The following is a 19,318-nucleotide window of genomic DNA, read 5'->3' as shown; positions in this document are numbered from 1 at the left end:
GCACGTGGGCTTCAGTAATGGCGCCTCGTGGGCTCCAGAGCACAGGCCCAGTAGTTGCGGTGCACGGGCTTAGTTGCTCCACAGCATGTGGGATCTTCCAGGACCAGGGATCGAGCCTGGTGTCCCCTACATTGCAAGACAGCTCCTTAACCGCTGGTCCACCAGAGAAGCCCTGTCCGTCATCTTCATGAAGGAAGTGTACTGTTGGTGCACAGGAGAATAGTGACCCCTCCCAAGATGTCTGCGTCCTAACCCCCTGAGCCTGTGAAGGTGTTAGGTTGAGCTGCAGAGGGAATCAGCGTTGCTAATCAGCTGACCTTAGTTGGGAAGCTCATCCTGGACGATCTGGGTGGACTCAGTGTAACCACAGGGGTCACTGAAAGTGACGAGGGAGACTGGAGAGTCGGTGTCAGCAGTGCACCAGCAAAGGCTGGGCTGGTCACTGCTGGCTTGGAGCTGGAGGAAGGGGCTGTGGGCCACAGGTTGTAGGCAGACCCTAGGTTCTAGGGCAGACATGAAGGGCATTCTTCCCTAGGGCCTCTGAAGAGGACATGGCCCGCCAACAGCTTGATTTCAGTCCCATGAGACCCTCGCCAGACTTCTGAACCTCCAGAACCATCGGGAAGTAAATTGGTGGTGTTTAAAGCCAGCGAGCTAGTGGCAGTTTCTTGTAGCAGTGATAGAAAACGAATGCACTGTCGTGTATATTAAACTAGGTGCAGATTTTTAAACTCGAGGAGACTTCCTGCAGTAACAAACCACGAGTTGCAGTACAGTTGCTTAAAACAACCATCCATCTCAACATCACGTGCCCAGCGGACACTCCCGGCGGCCTGACCTCCCTCTGCAGCATGGCCGTCTGTCTCCTCTCATTGCTGGAGCTCGGGTTTCTGTGCGATCCTGCCCACCTGCAAACAAGCTTCTAGACATGTATCAGAATGGCTGTTGGTGGAATTACCAGAGAACTGGGCAAAAAAATGAGTCTGAACCCTAACGGGAAGTGAAACTTGAAAGCAGGTTCGAATCACTCTGAGTGCAGGGGATTCGGGAGGTGCACGATGCAGAGGGTGGAAAGTCTCGTGTAACGCAGTCTGGCTGTTTGTCAATGAAACAAATCGTGGCCTCTTGACACACACCCTAACTCTTGAGCAGTGCTAGCTGGACACCCATCCAAGGTCGCTCATCCAGCTGTCCTGGTGGGTTCAAGAGCAGCAGGACTGCCAGTTTTTCAAAGAGGTCAGCTCTTCTTCAAGGGCACCTCCGAATCCTGGCCAGAGATCGGGGTTCTAATGGCGCAGTAGGTGGACGAAGTGGCAGAGCCCAGCTGTCAGCACCTGCTGCCGTGGGCGATGCTGGGGAGCGTGGCTCAGAGCAGGCGTGGGCCGCCAGAGGGTGAGCCTTCGAAATACTGCCGGGTGGGGGGCCATCACGAAAAGGCACGTCTTGTACGATCCTCTTTAGGTGAAGTATCCAGATGGCTAAATCTGTAGAGGCAGCATGTAGACGTGTGCTCGTCTAGGCCTGGGGGTGGGGATTTCTTTGGGAGATGATGAGTATATTCTCTTTTAAAATAATTAACTAATTAGTCCCTTGGACTTCGAGGAGATCCAACCAGTCCATCCTAAAGGAAATCAGTCCTGAATATTCATTGGAAGGACTGATGCTGAAGCTGAAGCTCCAATACTTTCGCCACCTCATGCGAAGAACTGACTCCTTGGAAAAGACCCTGATATGGGAAAGATTGAAGGCGGGAGGAGAAGGGGACAGCAAAGGATGAGATGGTTGGATGGCATCACCAACTCAATGGACATGCTGCTGCTGCTAAGTCATTTCAGTCGTGTCCGACTGTGTGACCCCATAGACAGCAGCCCACCAGGCTCTCCTGTCCCTGGGATTCTCCAGGCAAGAACACTGGAGTGGGTTGCCATTTCCTTCTCCAGTGCATGAAAGTGAAAAGTGAAAGGGAAGGAAGTCGCTTGAGTAAACTCCGGGAGTTGGTAATGGACAGGGAGGCCTGGTGTCCTGCAGTCCTTGGGGTCGCGAAGTCAGACACGACTGAGCGACTGACCTGACCTGAACTGAGTGAAGCTGCTGGGTCTTAGCTGCGGCGCTGAGATCTTCGGTCTTGGTGTGGCACGCGGGACCTTTAGTTGCAGCACGTAAAGCTGTTAGTTGCGGCATGTGGGGTCTAGACCCTCGACCGGGGGCCGAACCCTGGCCCCCCGCACCACGAGCACCGAGTCCCAGCCACTGGACCACCAGGGAGGCCCTGGTGAGCGCGCTCTGAAACCGACTATGACTTTGGCCACGTTACTCTGAATGTGCCCCAGACCATCAGCGTGTGTGGTTTCCATGGATGAGTTGAATGGTGTGTGAATAATATCTCAGAGCTGTTGGAAAAAATAAAAAAACTAAGCATATAAGGTGACTCTGTGACTGAGGCTTAACCACAGCCCTGTGGGGACTTGATAGAAGCCACTTGGGAGAGTGCCCTGGGTGGGGGTGCTGGAAGTATCTGCTTCTGGCCTTGGAGCCGTCACAGTCAAAAGATGCCTCCACCTCACTCCTGAAGCTTTCATTCGTGAATGTCGGCTTTAGGGACGGGTCTGCTGACCAGTGAGTAAGGCGTCCCAGGGGACACTCTGTTTCTTGTCTGCGTGCGTGTGTGCTGAGTCGCTTCAGTCGTGTTCAACTCTCAGCGACGCTGTGGGCAGCAGCCCGCCAGGCTCCTCTGTCCGAGGGATTTCCCAGGCAAGAACGCTGGAGTGGGTTGCCATCTCCTCCTCCAGGGGATCTTCCCCACCCAGGGATCGAACCCAGGTCTCTTCCGTCTCCTGCACTGGCAGGTGGGCTCCTTACCACTAGCGCTACTTGGGGAGCCCTGACTCCCACTGTCCTTTTGCTCCCGGGCGGGCCCTTGGTCTGCAGGGATCGTGGCTGGATCGGTGGGCCTGTGACCTCGGCATCTGCCGCCCTGAGGAAGCACGTGTCTCTGAGGGCCTTGCCACGACCTCGACGTGCATCTGTTGATTCCCAGTCTGGACCGAATGAATTCCTGCACTTACAAGACTTAGGATTCCTTGTAATGCACGTTTTCATAAACAGACAAAATGGTCCAGTGGGGCCTCTAGGACACCCAGTGGAATTTTGGTACCATTCTGAAGGCTTTTCTTGCTGGATTTCTCCTCTGCCTGCCCTGCACGTCAGGGCTGGTCCCAGGGCATGTGGGCTCTTAGGGGGCTCTCAATGCAGGGGCCTGGGGGCCCGGGAGGGGGCAGCCAAGTGCTGACCTGGGTGCTGCCTGGACACCTGGGGGAAGGGAAGAGTTAATCCTCGGACCCAGGCCATCTGTAGTTCACAAGAATTGTAGTGATTCCCTCATTCCCGTTCATGAAGCTTCCATGGAGGGCACTATGTCAGTTATTGCATTAAAGGTTAAACTCCTGAGGATGGACAAGCCTATAGTGTAACAGAGAAAAGAGAAAGTAACCCTGTGACCCTGCAGAAAATAAGTCTTTGGTGGGTAAGTGCTGTGAAGGAGTGCCCTATTGAAACAGGAGGGCAGGAACCCTGCCGTGGGGGGCACCTGGGCCTTGCCTCAGAGCAGAGACCAGAGGGCACGGGCCGGGCCAGCAGTCTGAGCCTGACTGGGCATCGGAGGCCCGAGGTGGAGTCGCAGGAGGAGGATGGAAAGGTGGGTTAGAGCCCAGCTTCAGGGAGTTTTAAATGCCAGCGGTGCCTGCGTGGGGCTGCCACCAGGAGTGTTGCCTAATGCCTGCTAAGGGCTGGACGCTGCTAGGGGCTCAGCCCTGAGGCACCCCTGAAAGGTGGATGTCAGAGTTCCCACCTTACAGATGGAGAAACCAAGCCAGAGCCCGTGGTCCGCCCAGCATCACAGAGCTGGTAAATGGCTGTGCTGGGATTTGAATCAGCATGTGTTCCGTCTCCTATACCGCTCTTGCCTTCTCTCTGGAGAGAGAGACCCCCCCAGTGAGAGAAACATAAAACCTGGAGCCAGGGCATTAACTGTTAGGCTGAAGCAACAGGGAAGTGCCTTTTGCTTGGGTCCAAGGTCAAGTCCAGTAGTGCCAGGAGTCAAGGAATGAGGATTCTCTTGGGCAAAAGTGTTCCAAAGAGGTCTCAAGGGGGAGGTGGGGACGGGGCAAGGCCTGGGTGCAGATGTGGGGTGGATAGAGATGAGCAGGGGCCAGGCCTGGAGGCGGGCTGGCGGAGACTTGGGGCCATCCGTTAAGCAGGCACACTGCCGGCCTTGGGGGCCTGGAGCTGAGTTATGGGCTGTGTTATGGGCCCAGAGGCGACAGCTGTGGGTTTGACCCTTGGCTGTCTCTGATCATCCCGTGCGTCCTCTGCAGGAGACGGGCGAGCAGATCGCCATCAAGCAGTGCCGGCAGGAGCTCAGTCCCCGGAACCGCGAGCGCTGGTGCCTGGAGATCCAGATCATGAGGAGGTGAGGGTCTGGGCGCCAGCAACCCTGGGTGGGACTGTGGGGGCAGGGGAACGCGGGGGCGGGGGACCACAGGGCCCAGGGGACGCTGCAGTGACTCTGGAGAAGGGCCTTAGGATCTGGAGCCGCAGCCCCAGCTCTCTAGAAAGAGGTGTGAGACCCAGCGCTGATACCCTGATAGAGGTGTCAGGGTCCCAGCCAGACTGTCCAGGCAGGTGGCTGCCGGGGCAGCGGCAGTGACAGCCCACCACCCGGCCCGCTGAGGGTTCTGGGTGGGCTTCCTTTGTTATATGATATAAAGTAGCCATTATGCCGAGTTTTCTCTGTCAGCAAAGATCGTTTTTCCCCATTGTTTCCAGTTCTGAGCTGGTAGGTGAGTGTCCCTGCTGTGAACCTTTTGCCAGAGTCTGTTCCTCCAGGGGGCTGGGGTGGGGGGCTGGGGGGCTGCCCTCCCAGCTGGGAAGGCGTGGGGGAGTCACAGCCCAGCAGGGGCTCCCTCCCCACCCTGGGGAAGGGGGTGTTTCCTTGTTCGCAGGAGCACGTGTGCACACACACTGCACACTCTACAAGCAGACACACCCTCACACACAACACACACACATGCCTCATGCACAGACACGCCACAAACACACCACACACACTCCACAGACACAAACCACACACACCCCACACGCACACACCCCCCCACACACACACACACCACCATCACCACACGAGCAGACACAGACACACACACCACGCGCACATGCTGTACAGACACACACACAAGCCACAGACACCCCACACATACACACCACAAACACACCACACAAGCAAACACACGCACCACACACACATGCCATACAGACACACGCCACAAACACACCACCCACACTCTGCATACAGACACACCCCCACACACACCACATACACGCACCACACACACATGCCATACACACCACGAACACACCAACACTCCACATAAAGACACACACATGCACACACAGACGCACACCACACATACGACAAACACCATATATATTGCACACATACACTACACACATAAACACACCGCCCACACTCCACACACAGACACGCACCCCACACACCACATACACACCCCACACACCACATACACACCCCACACACATAACACACACACATGCCACATGCACAGAGACACCACCCACACTCCACAGACACACAAACCACACACATACACCCCCCCACACACACACAGACCGCAGACACACACACCACACACACATGCCATACAGACACACATGCCACAAACACACCACCCACACTCCACATACATACACACCCCCACACACAGCACATACACACATCACAAACACACCACGAACACACCCACACTCCACACACAGACACACACCTCGCACACCCCCTGTCCCCACCCAGCGGCATGATGTCGGCAGTCCCTCCACTTTCTCTGCTTTAGAGCAGTTGGGAAGCGCGGGGGGCCTGCCGTGGGGCCTCTGAGGAGAAACAAGCCCCCCGGGGCCCTTGCACGACCAGGGCTCATGGCGCGGACCGAGCGCTGCCAGGCCCTGGGTGAGGGGCCAGCTGTGCCCTTATCCTTCTACTCTCCAGGCCCTGGCACCTCAAGGCCCTGGGGGGCAGGGGTGAGCCCGGTGTCTGCCCCCCTCACCTGTTCCGCTTCCCCCCTAGGCTGAACCATCCCAATGTGGTGGCCGCCCGGGACGTCCCTGAAGGCATGCAGAGCCTGGCTCCCAACGACCTGCCCCTGCTGGCGATGGAGTACTGTCAGGGCGGGGACCTGCGCAAGGTGAGGCTGCGGGGCCGGGGGCGGGGGGCAGGGGGGCACCCTGGGGCGGGGCCTGGGGGGGCCCTGGGAGGGCAAGGTAAGGCTGCGGGGCCAGGGGTTCCCTGAGCGGGGGCACCCTGGAGGGGCAAGGTGAGGCTGCGGGGCCTGGGCGGGGGCGCTGAGCGGGGGCACCCTGGAGGGGCAAGGTGAGGCTGCGGGGCCTGGGCGGGGACCCTGAGTGGGGGCATCCTGGGGCGGGGCCTCGGGGGGCAAGGTGAGGCTGTGGGGCCTGGGGGCGGGTGGGCACCCTGGAGTGGGGCGCGGCGGTCAGGGCGGGGCTTGCTGTGCACCCTGTGGCTGTCCCTCGAGTGACAAGGAAACGCCACCTGGTAGAGTCCAGGGCAGGGCCGGACCAGCCCCAGACAGACCTTCCTCAAACCTGCACACGGCCGTGTCAGCCCTTTGGTGCCCCTTGGCCACCGTCCCCATGAGCACAGCTTCTCCCAGCCACGGCTGCCTGAGGTCACAGAGCGGGGCAGGAAGGGACTGACTTGGCCCTGGCAGGGCCAGGGACCCAGAGCTGCCGCTGACGCAGCTTCTGGGCTCTGCTCCCCGCCTGCCTTCCCGCCACGTCTGCACGCCTCTGTATGAGAACACGCGCCACGGGGTGGGTCCCGGGGGGCCGTGTGTCCCATCTCTGAAACGGTACCACGACCTGCTCTTACTCATGGCCTCGTGAGCAGCCCCGTGATGCAGGGGAAACAGATGGGACCCCGAGTGGAGGGGGCCGCCTCGTGCCCCAGAGGGGCAGGGTTGGGGGCTGGGCCACAACAGCCGCAGCGGCCGAGCCTGGGTCTCACCTGCGGGTCCCAGCCGCAGGCCCTGCCCCGTCTGTGAGGACAGAGCAGGAGGACTGTGCATGCTCTGGGCAGAAGGCGGCTTTGTATTGCAGAGGTTGCCTGTCTGTCCACATCCCTGCACTCCTCGCCCTGGAAGAGGTGCATGGTGGCGGGCAGGGATGGGGGTGGGCAGGCAGGGATGGGGGTGGGTGGGCAGGGCAGCCATCAGGTGCCTCGTGCCCCCTCGGCCGTTCCCAGAGCCAGCGCCGCCTGCTTTCCCGCTGCTCTCCTGGCCCCTGCTGCTGTCCCTCTCTAGAGGGACTTTCCATGAGGCCCATGTGCCCAAGTGGCCATCTCCCGCCCGGGGGGTGGCCTGTCCGGGGGTGTCAGGGCAGGATGTGAGCACAGTCGCTGGCACGGCCCACAGGCAGGGACTGATAACAGAGGCTAAACAGGGACTCGACAGAACTTCCATTTTCCTCTTTTATTTTCCTAACCTTTGACAGCCACTGGATTACTAACTGCAGCTATTTAGGGAGATAAAGCCGTGTCCTTGTAGCTGAGTGGACACTCCTTAGCGGGCAGCGTAGCCAGTAGGTGGGAGGTGACCAGCTTACGGCAGTGGAGGACCTCCAACGTCATCTCGTGGGCAGTGGGGAGCCGGCCTGCCCGGGAAGAGAGTGATACAGACTGGGGCGTGATTGACCTGGCCCGGGGCGCAGGGTGGTGCGGCGGAGGTGGGGTGGCGCCCCACAGGGCCTGCGTCCACGTGGTCACCAGGGGAGATCGGGGAGAGGGGGGGCACTGCTGCCCCGGCACCCGGGGTCTGTCCTCTCGGTTCCAAGTGGAGTGGCCCGTCTTTCCCCGCTCCTGAACGTTCAAAATCCGCACTCCTGGGCGGGGAGACATGCTTGGCCAATGCGTGAGTGATCCGAGGAGTGAGGCGTGTGTGCCTGACATGGGAACAGCTCATGGACACATGTTGGGGTGGGGGTTCCTTCGCATTGGTGCCCCCCTTGTCGGGAAATTTCTTTCTGAAGTCGAGGCTGGCTTCTCACAGCAGACTGAGACCCTCGATAGGCCACCAGGGCCAGGAGGGCCCGAGCCTCAGGTGGACTTGTGTCCTGAGGCAGCTCCGTCCTGTGGCGGCTGTAGGGGCGGACAGACGCCTGGACCCCTTCGGTCTGGCATCTTCACCCATGAGCCGGGAAGGCCACCGATGCTGGCCTCAGAGGAGGGTAGGGCGGTATGCACTGAGATGGGGCAGGAAGGCTCCACAGAGTGCATCCACGCGGCTCTCCATCTGCGAAGAGCTCGAGGGCCGTGCGGGCTCTGGGTGCAAGCTAGCTTTGTACCGAAACAAGGTTGCCTCCATCCACACCCCTCACTCCTCCCTAGGGAAGAAGGTGGGCAGGTTGGGGGCAGGGATGGGGCTTGGGGGCAGGACAGCCAGGTGACACTGTACCCACGCTCGGCCGTTCTGCACCCAGCATCGTGTGCTTCCCACCGCTCTTCCAGCTCCATCCTGGTGCCGGCCTGTGGTGAGTGCTTGCCACGTGGTCCCTGCTGTCATCCCCACCGAGGGCAAGGGGAAAGGGTCGGAAGGAGGGCTTCAGTGGGTCCCCAGGGCTCTTGGGAGCAGTGGATCAGCAGTGGCTGAGCTCCGGCTGCGCCCACTCCCCCGCGACCGTGGCTCAGGTGAGGCTCCGAGAATGGCTCAGGGTCAGGGTCGCACACGTGAGCACCTCCAGGAGCTCGCAGGCCTCCTTCTTCCATCCCCGCCCGGGCCCCGCCCCGGCCAGTCCTGCTGCCTGGCTGCCTGCCCGCCTAGGACCCGGGGAGTGCTCAGACGGCCTTGGCTGGCGGAGGACCCCGGTGGACAGCGCGTTGGTGACTGGTGACCGCTCCCCCTGACGCCTCTCCCCCCACCCTTCTCAACAGTACCTGAACCAGTTTGAGAACTGCTGCGGCCTGCGGGAAGGAGCCATCCTCACCTTGCTGAGCGACATCGGTAAACCCCAGCCCCGGACGTCCGGCCGTGCCCGCCAGGGAGGGGCCTTGCGGGGGTGGAGGGGCGGTGCCGGGTCTGCCGGTCTCTGCAGAGGTGGGGTTGGTGGGGACAGACAGTGGCGGGGGACTGGTGAGGGGGCGGTCGACAGGGCCTAGTCAGGCGGGCGCTGAACTCAGATTTCCCTTCCTTCCGGACTAAGTCATGTGCACAGGAGAGCGAGTTTCCTTTCCCATTAAAGAGCTCCACTCCCAGCTTTCCCGGAACGGCCAGTGATGGAGTTGGTTGTCCTTTGAATGCATCTCATCCTTTGGCAGTGAATTTTTCCACTTCCTTGTTAGTAGTTCTCTTGCTGGCCGAAGCCATAGGAAAAAACGGTCCTCCTTTAAACCCCGTTTAACCCTTGGCATTCTCCGAGGAAGGTGTTGACGGCCCTCTGAGAAGGCCTGGCTGGCCTGGGCAGCAGGAGCCCGACCTCGGCGTGCAGGGGTCAGATACCACCTCTCCAGCCCAGGCACCTGCTCTTTGGGGGGTAAATCTGCAGTGTAAGGTGACAGTCCGAGATCAGGATTGAGAGGTACCCAGGGTTCGTCACTCAGCGTTTGCCCCCAGTTTGGGGAATGACACTGTTTTCACCCCTCACCCACCGCACCCTCTCGGAAGCTGTGAGTTTTTTCTTTTGGTTTGTTCAGACTTTCTGTTTAGGAAAATACCAAGCATATAGGAAAGCTGGAAGAGCAGTACAGTGAAACCCACAGGGCCATCACCCAGGTTCACCAGTTATTGCCACCTTGCCCCGTCTGAAGAGCTGCGTTGCTGGTGCTTGGCCTGGGAGGGTGAGGGGCTTGCAGTGCCCAGGGCTTTGGCCTTGCCCCTGCCACCTCTTCACTCTGGGCGAGAAGGAAGGGGGAATGGAGTGATGCCGTGCTTACGGTTAGGATCTGAGCAGTGGGACGTGGAAAATTCCCTCTCGCTCTCTAGCCTGTGTCTGTCCTGCAGATGGGGTTCACAGTGAGGACAAGATGACGTGGCACCAGTCGGGGGTTTCTTTTCCAGCTCTGTTGAAGTGTAATTGACGTTTGACACGTGAGTTTCAGATGTGCAGCGTCAAGACATTGCAGCAGTTTTATGTGATCTGAGTGTGAGTCCATCATCAGCCAGACAGCTTCAGAGAGGGAGGTGCCCTGCTGACTCTCTAGAGAGTCCAGTCCTTCGGCCAAGATCCCACTTGCTCCCTGGACCCCTGCCCCACGGTGGCCCGTCCCTGCTGTGCATGGACGTCTACCTGTCTTCTGCGCCAGTGGCCACATCACAGTTTATTCTCTTGAGTCAAAGGCAGGTAGAAGGTCGGAGCATGTTCTTTTGCTCTTTGTGGCCAGCTTTTGTTTCTGGTTAGAGCTTCAGGTCTTTTCTGTATGTTATTTCTTCAAATGTGCTTTCACTTAGTAGATTATCTGTGCATTCAGGAAATTGTTGAGATAGTCTCTGAATGATTGTCTCAGGCACACAAAGCTGTCTGCTCCCTCGTGTACCATTAGCGTCCTCCAGTGGCCCTTGTGATATTTACGGAGCCTCGGTGGGCCTCATGTTCTTGGTGTGGCCACGTGTCGTGTCCAGGTACCACCACCTCCTGTGGTAGCTTTCTTGTTATGTATTCAAGGTGTGTGTGTGTGTAAGTTACACTTAAGTCAGAATAGTGAGGACAGGTAAGCCCCAGGGAAGCTTAAGTGGTTCCACTCTCCCGTCAGTGGATGAGTATCAAAGGTCATTAGGTCGCTGGTTCCCTGTCTTCCTCTCTGTGGCCCCGAGTTGGAAATAATGAGGCTTTCTTTGAAGTGCTGGTCTGCTAGAATTAAACTCGTGAAGGCCAAAACTTTGTCAACGCTGTGTCTCCCACATCTGGAATAGTAGTACCTCACGTAGCAGCTGCTTTATACATACTTGTCAGTGAATGAAATAAATCCCAAAGGAAATTACAAGAAGGACCTACTTTTTATTTAAAAGAACAGCTGTTCACATAAGATTAAATGAGCCGTCGGGGGTCAGATAGCAGCTCTTGCCGCCTGTTGGCAGCGTGGCCTTCGGCACATTGCTTATTTCCTTTAATGGATCTGTGTTGAGCTGTGCTGGGTCTCCATTGCCACATTCGGGCTTCCTCTAACTGCGGCGAGTCAGGACTGTTCCCCGTTGCGGTCCGTGGGCTTCTCACTGCAGCGTCTTCACTTGTTGCGGAGCACAGGGTCTCGTGTGGACGGGCTTCAGCGGCTGCGGCACTCGAGCTCAGTAACTGCGGCTCGCAGGCTTCGTTGCCCTGAGGCTCGTGGGATCAAACCCGGGTCCCCTGGATTGGCCGGCAGACTCTTAAGCACTAGGCCATCAGGGAAGTCCCCTGTTACTTCTGAAGGGCAGCAGCTTTATTTGCTGAGAGACGGGCACATAGATCGCCTTGTGAGGACCGTCAGGAGGTAGGGCAGTTGCCATGTGCTGGTCCCTCCTGGCCTTCCCCTGGCCCCCCAGGCCACCCTTTTGGAAAACGTCCGCTGTCCTCAGTTGGGCTGTGACCCAGGGCTGAGGTCCAGTGAGCTGGGCAGGTGGCCGTCTTCCAGGATGTCCCTCCCTGGAAGTGGCCGACCTTGCTCAGACCACCGCCCTTGTCGCCTCCTGGATGCCATCCGGCCGCCTGACTGGGGGGTTGCTGATAAGCTCAGATTGTCCTTTCAGTCCCTTTTCTGATTTGTGTACAAAATTCATGAAGTTTATTTCTCTTGCACAATGTCGTCACAGAGCCCAAGTTCAAAAGTGTTTCTGGGAGCTCCTCTCACGTAACTCTTTTGTATTCTGGAACGTTTCCTGAGCCTGTTTTGTTCCAGTTAGTCCCAAGGGCCTACCCACCTCCCTCTGTGGAGCTGCCCTGCTGGTCCCTGCCAGGCTGACTGCAGATATGGCCAGAGCCCACCCCTGCCCGCGGGGCGGGTACGTGGCCCTCTCTGGGTGACTCCTTGTTCAGTCACTCAGTCGTGTTCAACTCTTTGTGACCCCATGGACTGCAGTACGACAGGCTCTTCTGTCCTCAGTATCTCCCAGATTTTGCTCAGACTCATGTCCATTGAGTTGGTAAAATTATCTAACCATCTCATCCTCTGCCATTTGACCTTCAGTCTTTCCCAGCATCAGGGTCTTTTCAAATGAGTCAGTTCTCATCAGGTGACCAAAGTATTGGAGTTTCAGCTTCAACATCAGTCCTTCCAGTGAACACTCAGGATTGATCTCCTTTAGGATGGACTGGTTGGATCTCCTTGCAGTCCAAGGGACTCTCAAGAGTCTTCTCCAGCATCTCAGTTCAAAACCATCAATTCTTTGGTGCTCAGCCTCCGCTGCGGTCCAGCTCTCACATCCGTACATGACTACTGGAAGCACCATAGCTCTGACTGGCCGGTGACCCCTACTTAGCTTTAATCTCTCCGGTGCCACTTGTCTCCCAGAGATGCCCGCGCAGAGCAGCATCAGGATGATAGACACAGGCATTTCCCAGGGGGCATCATGTTGCCCGAGAAGATCTCGCAGAGTGCACGTGAGCGGGCGAGCAGACGCCCGGGAAGCCTGTGGGTGAGCCCATTTCCTGCGCCGGGACAGGCGGGCCTGTTAGAACGTTGCCCTTACGCTGCTGAGAGGTCTGGAGACAGGTGCTGAGGCAGCTGGAAGTGATCTGTCTTCCACATAAAGCTACCTTAAAATAGCTCAAGGAAGTTGTAACTCAGTGGACTCATTATTCTCTGGAAAACGTTGCCATATGTTTCCTTCTGCCGGCCGACAGCAAACTCCTGCCCTCTCTGGAGGCCCGGGTCTCTGCTGCCTGAGGGGTGGGGACTGCCCACGCCCAGGCCAGCCGGATGGGACAGTAAGCGATCCCTGGGGCCCTCCTGGACCTTGGCTCTGCACCGATCTTGGTTCTCCAGGCGGCCGGGGAGTTGTGGTGACCCACCGCCCTGTCCTCGAGCCTCCAGGGCTCCCGCTCGCTGTCCTGTCTGTGCTTTGGTCTCTGAGTCACTGTCTCGGTCCCCGTCGGAGCATCTCCTAGCAGGTGTCCAGCCTGTCCACCTCACAGGACAGGGAGGATTCCAGAGGGAGCGAAGGGCTTTTGGTAATCAGAGCCCTGGCTCTCTGCTCTGTTTTCTTTCATTGTGGCTTTCCTTGCTTGTTCTGTTGAATACCTACATTCTGACTGCACTGCTGATTGTCATGAAAGGTGACTATAGGATCTCAGAAATTCAGATTATTTGTATGTAGAGTACGTGGAAAATCGTAAGTAACCAGGTTTAACGGACATAATCAGAATAAAAGAGCTGCTCTCAGACCTGGCCTTCCCCACTCCCCGGCTCTGCTTCCTCGTTCAGGGGCCTTTCCTCTCTGGAAAACCAAGGTGACTTTCTGGGCCTGCGTGTCCTCAGCATGAAATGAGCATGTGGACTGGGTGAGCCCCAGGGTCCCTTCTAACTCTTGAGTATTGCATCTTTGCTGTTTGGGTTCTGGTTTTCAGAAAGGCCACCTATAACGTCTCTGACGTTCGCTGTGCCGCCCCAGCCTGACGGCTCCCCGGGGTCCCCTGGCCTCTCCCTTCCTGCATCCTCTTCTTCTTGGAGCTTCGTCTTGGTGATATCTGTCTGTCTGTTCTTGCCCCCGCCTGTGTGTCCCTCTCTGCGCCTGGTGACTGCCCACTGCTTCCAGTATTCCGTGTGCCGGGTCTTTCTCACGACATCTCGATCCACAATCTCCTCCCAAGTCTGTGTGTTCAACCCTGACCTCCATCCTCAGCTCCGTATCCACGTCTCCATGGTGCTTCTCCCCAAGTCACTTCCAAAGTGAAGTCCTCGACGTCTTCCTTAAACCCGATCCCTCCCTGACATCCTCTGACTTGTCCCTGGCCCTGTCTTCCTGCCAGTCACCCGAACGTGGGTGCCGACTTTGAATCTCGTCTCTTCTCGGAATCTGCCCCTCTTCCCGCCCCGCGCCGCCCTCCCCGCTGCCCCGTCTGAAGTCTCCAGTCTTCTCCGTGTGTACACCCTGCTTTCCCTTCCTGTGCCCACTGCCTCCACTCATTCAGAGTCGTCCTAGCGCCTCACTCTCCTGGGCGCCTGTTCCTACTGACTGATCCCTCTCTCGTGCTTCTGAGAGGACATGTCTGTCCCCGTCCCCTGCTAGGTCGAGGCCATAGCTCGTAACGTCCCGTCTCTCCTGATTGACTGCAGCCCACTTTAAAACCCGCCCTTCGATCCTCTCGGGAGCCTCTGCCCATGCGCACCTTTCAGAATGCTGCTCCGGCCCCTCCCCCTGGCCTGCCCCTCCGTGGGGACCGCCCTGGCCCAGCGAGCACAGCAGGGCTCCGTCTCAGATTCTGTGCCCTCGTGGCCTCCTCCACCCAGTACTGTTGTTGCAGGCCTCTGCCTGTCCTCGACAGGAAGGACTGACCCTGGGTTTGAGGTCCGTAGACCAGATTCAGTTCAGTTCAGTTCCATTCAGTCGCTTAGTCATGTCCGACCCTTTGTAACCCCACGGCTGCAGCACGCCAGGCCTCCCTGTCCATCACCAACTCCTGGAGCTTACTTAAACTCATGTCGATTGAGTCGGTGATGCTGTCCGACCATCTCATCTCTGTCATCCCCTTCTCCTCCCGCCTCCAATGTTTCCCAGCATCAGGGTCTTTTCCAAGGAGTCAGTTCTTCACGTCAGGTGGCCAAAGTATTGGAGTTTCAGCTTCAGCATCAGTCCTTCCAATGAGTATTCAGAACTGATTTCCTTAGGATTCCTTTAGGATATGAGCCATGCCGTGTAGACCAGATTATTTGCGCAGTAAGTGAAGGAAGTGGTTCGATCCAGCGGCACATTTTCGACAGCTCCAGCCACACAGAAGACGCTTGTTCAGGATGGCAGGATGAAGAGAGGGTGACTCTGCACTTGCCTCTCAGCACTGGCAGCACCGCCCTGCCACCTCGCTCGTGAGTCACAGGCTCTCCTTTAGCCAAGAACCCATTAGAGGGCCTGGACCTTCCTCCACCCCTCCGCACTTGGCCTTCCAGCCCGTCTTGCTTGGAAAGCCCAGTGACATCAGAGCGACTGGCACTTAGTATGCTCACAGCCAGCTTTTACTGAGTGAACAGATGTCCCCTTGCCCTTCTCCGTCATGGTGACTTAAGCCACCGACTGGTGACTGCCTCTTCTGTCTCTTCTAGTCTGTGCGTCAGCTTGCTGGTCTGTGATCTTTTATTTTTTAAGTCTTAAGAACTTTTTAATGTATTTGTTTGTGTTTGGCTGCGCAGGGTCTGCGTTGCTGTGTGCCGGCTTTTCTCCAGTTGCAGCGAGTTGGGGCTCCTCTGCATTGGGGTGCGTGGGCTGGTCACTGTGGGGGCCTCTCTTATTGCAGAGTGTGGATGCTAGTAGCTGTGGCTCACAGGCTCGGTTGCTCCACAGCACGTGGAATCTTCCTGGACCAGGGATCGACCCTGTGTCCCCTGCACTGGCAGGCGAATTCTTTAACCGCTGGACCACCCGGGGCATCCCTGGTCCATCGATCTTTGCATTTCTTCCCCGTGGCATGCGTCCTGAGCAAGCGTACCCTCAGGAGAGCTCAGTGGTCCCTTTCAGCTCAGCGTGTGGTCAGTAGGCTTCATGGACACAGTCCTCACACAGCCGCTTCTCTGCATGGGAGTCTAGCTGGTCCTGTCTGTTCCCTCATCTCTGGAGCGTGGTTTGGGATTCTGGCTCATCAGTGAGCACTCCGGAGCATCATCATGTGCAGTCATATGTCCCTGTCTCCCTCACGAGCTGGAGTCTAAGACCTGGGTGCTGTTCCTGCCAAGGACCCAGGAGGGCACGGTGCTTGACACAGACCCCCCGGAGCAGCGTCTGTCTGAGGAGATGCCGCTACATGGGATAAAGTTCACACAGAGTGCCACTTGGCACCTCTTCCCTGTCACTGGAACGTGAGAACGTGGAACCTGTGGGCCCTAATGCTTTGTGGTCCACTTTTCCAGTTCTGTGTGCTTGCAGTATCTCTGTTGTTAGGCGCTTTGATTTTTAAGAAAGTTTCAGACACACAGGTATTTCTGTTTTCCATCTCAAATTCTCATGTCCCATCTAATTTAAGTCAAATTAAGTTCTCTCACCTTGAGAAAATTCTGATTCATGACACTGTCACCCCGTGGTCCTATTCCATTAAATAAGGCATAGTCAGACTGACCGAGCCTCTCAGGGACTGATCCTGGAAGGGGCGCTGCCACCGAGCCCTTGCCCTTCGACGTTTTGACCATTTCACTCAGTGTAAGACACTATGCGTAACAACATACGTGGGATTCTCAATATATACAGTCGATATATGTATATAGTGTGCACATGTGTGTAGTACGTAGTGTATATACATATGTAGTGTGTGTATAACATGCACACACACTATATATATGTATATGTATAGGATTGTCTAATTCCAGGTTTGATTAGGTTGACAAAAAGTATTTGAGAATGAGTGACTTCCTGAAGTGAGAGCTCAGGTGTGTTACGTGCAGTGGCTTTAGCATAAAGAGAGCCCGCCGTTCACAGGGTCACTGGCTGGGTCACTGGCTTGCCCTCCATCCTCCCTTAAGCCCCGGCACGGGTCTTGAGCATCGTGGCACCGAGCTGTGCCCTCTGTCTGATGTGAGTGCTCTGCCTTCCCAGGGGCTTCTCAGGGCACCTCCCCGCTCGTCCTTCCCCGCGTCACTCAGTGGGACGTTCACGTCTAGTGTCACAGGCCTTGCCTTAGTCCGGGTATTCCCACTTGTTCAAACTACAGTGAGTCCCAACGTTCACATATCCTGGCCTTGGACAGACCCCCGCCTTTCTGTTAGAACCCCTGATGCTCATGTCACACAGCTGCACAGGCCTTGGGGACTCGGTGGCTGAGCAGACACACCCCGTCTTCCCCTATGGGTCCTCCCCGCCGGCCATGAGTTCCCGTGAGGGGAGGCGGTGTCCCCATGTGCAGGGTCGTGCCCAGGCGGCTATCACACTGCACTTTTACCCTAGTAAAAGTCAGTAACACAAAAATGAAAGTGCTGGTGAGAAGCACCAGTCTTTTTTTTTTTTTGCCACGCCCCATGGTATGTGCGATCTCAGTTTCCAGACCAGGGACGGAACCCGTGCCCCCTGCAGTGGACGGGCATCTGAACCATGGCCATGATGGCCAGGGAGGTCCCCCAGCAGAACAAGGTGGGTGGCATATGGGCTGTACCCTCTGAGAGCAGTAGGCCTGTTGCTCCATCTGGATGCTGGCTGGGCCTAAGCCAACCTGCTGTGCCCAGTTGTGAAAGCGAAGAAGAGGGAACAAGTGTGAGATGTTGAAACTCTACGGTCAAAGGCTGGATTTAAGGGCAGATTCAGTGAGAGGTTTTGCCATTTCACTTAATGTGCAGCTGGAATGCCCCTGAGAAGGTGGAAGTTGGGTGTTCAACTCTCAGGGGTTTCCCTGTGTTTTCAGAAAACACTCAGCACGAAGTCTTCACACAGCATATCTGGCCCCTTGGGCTCTGTGAAGGGTGTCTTCTCCCCCCTGAGGGTGCCTTCTCCCCCTGAGGGTGCATCCCTTCTCTGCTATGCCCTGGCCCAGCACCCTTTTTCTCAGTGTGGTTATCACTTTTGGTTTTGACCTTCTTTTGCCTCTAATTAAAAAAAAAAGAGCTTCATGCCATTACAACATTGACATCCCTCTGAGTCAGGTAATATAAGCGTAAATGATTTTTAATAATTGGCAGTTACACTGTGGATTTCCCGTGATTCCGTCAGCCCTTCCCTGATGGGTGACTTTTCACTAGTCTCTGATGATCTCACCTGACACTGTGCAGCCCGCACCCGTATTTGTACGTGATGGTGCTGTTGGCTTTGTACGCTGGATTGCCAGAGGCAGAAACAAAAGGTCAAACGATATGTACGTCTTAAAATGGAATAGCTTTTGCCGTGTTTCTTTCCCCCAATTGCACAGCAGTTATTACTCCTTCCAGCGATATAGGGAGTGCCTTTTCCATCTCATCTGAAATTCCTTCTGGTGGAAGAAGTGAAAAGGCATGCTGTTGTTCCTTTCATGTGTACTTTGTGGACGGCCAGTGAGCTGGAGCGGCTTCTTACGTGATTGCATAACTGTTTGCAGTCTGTGTTTCATTTCTACTCCTGTAAGTTACCTCTTCATGCGTTTTCTGCCAGTGTTTCTGCTGGTTTGCTTTCTTTGCTTGTGTATTAGAATGGTCTTTTCTTTATTAAACCAGTAATTACTCAGTTCTCTTGATACTAGATAGTATTTTTAAATGTACCTCAGTTCAGTTCAGTTGCTTCAGTTCAGTTCAGTTGCGTCCGAGTCTTTGCGACCCCATGAATCGCAGCACGCCAGGCCTCCCTGTCCATCACCAACTCCTGGAGTTCACTCAGACTTACGTCCATCGAGTCTGTGATGCCGTCCAGCCATCTCATCCTCTGTCGTCCCCTTCCCCTCCTGCCCCCAATCCCTCCCAGCATCAGAGTCTTTTCCAATGAGTCAGCTCTTCGCATGAGATGGCCAAAGTATTGGAGTTTCAGCTTTAGCATCATTCCTTCCAAAGAAATCCCAGGGCGGATCTCCTTCAGAATGGACTGGTTGGATCTCCTTGCAGTCCAGGGGACTCTCAAGAGTCTTCTCCAACACCACAGTTCAAAAGCATCAATTCTTCGGCGCTCAGCCTTCTTCACAGTCTAACTCTCACATCCATACATGACCACTGGAAAAACCATAGTCTTGACTAGGCAGACCTTTGTTGGCAAAGTAATGTCTCTGCTTTTGAATATGCTATCTAGGTTGGTCTTAACTTTCCTTCCAAGGAGTAAGCGTCTTTTAATTTCATGGCTGCAGTCACCATCTGCAGTGATTTTGGAGCGCCCCAAAATAAAGTCTGACACTGTTTCCACTGTTTCCCCATCTATTTCCCATGAAGTGATGGGACCAGATGCCATGATCTTCGTTTTCTGAATGTTGAGCTTTAAGCCAACTTTTTCACTCTCCACTTTCACTTTCATCAAGAGGCTTTTTAGCTCCTCTTCACTTTCTGCCCTAAGGGTGGTGTCATCTGCATATCTGAGTGTATTGATATTTCTCCCGACAGTCTTGATTCCAGCTTGTGCTTCTTCCAGGCCAGCGTTTCTCATGATGTACTGTGCATAGAAGTTAAATAAGCAGGGTGACAATA

General features: G+C 56.2%; 1 protein-coding gene across 2 annotated transcripts in view; it reads left to right on the top strand.

Annotated features, from left to right (window-relative positions):
* Nucleotides 1–19,318, top strand: part of IKBKB (inhibitor of nuclear factor kappa B kinase subunit beta) — a 51,954-nt gene that overhangs the window by 8,689 nt on the left and 23,947 nt on the right. For both annotated transcript variants that reach the window (XM_068970001.1, XM_068970000.1), the window contains exons 3-5: nucleotides 4,374–4,468; nucleotides 6,137–6,254; nucleotides 9,014–9,083. In XM_068970001.1, coding sequence (XP_068826102.1) covers nucleotides 4,374–4,468; nucleotides 6,137–6,254; nucleotides 9,014–9,083 — 283 coding nt within the window. The remainder of the gene's footprint in view (nucleotides 1–4,373; nucleotides 4,469–6,136; nucleotides 6,255–9,013; nucleotides 9,084–19,318) is intronic.

Source organism: Capricornis sumatraensis, chromosome 4 (assembly GCF_032405125.1).
Source record: "Capricornis sumatraensis isolate serow.1 chromosome 4, serow.2, whole genome shotgun sequence".
Classification (NCBI taxonomy): Eukaryota; Metazoa; Chordata; class Mammalia; order Artiodactyla; family Bovidae; genus Capricornis; species Capricornis sumatraensis.
This window is presented reverse-complemented; position numbering and strand designations above follow the sequence as displayed.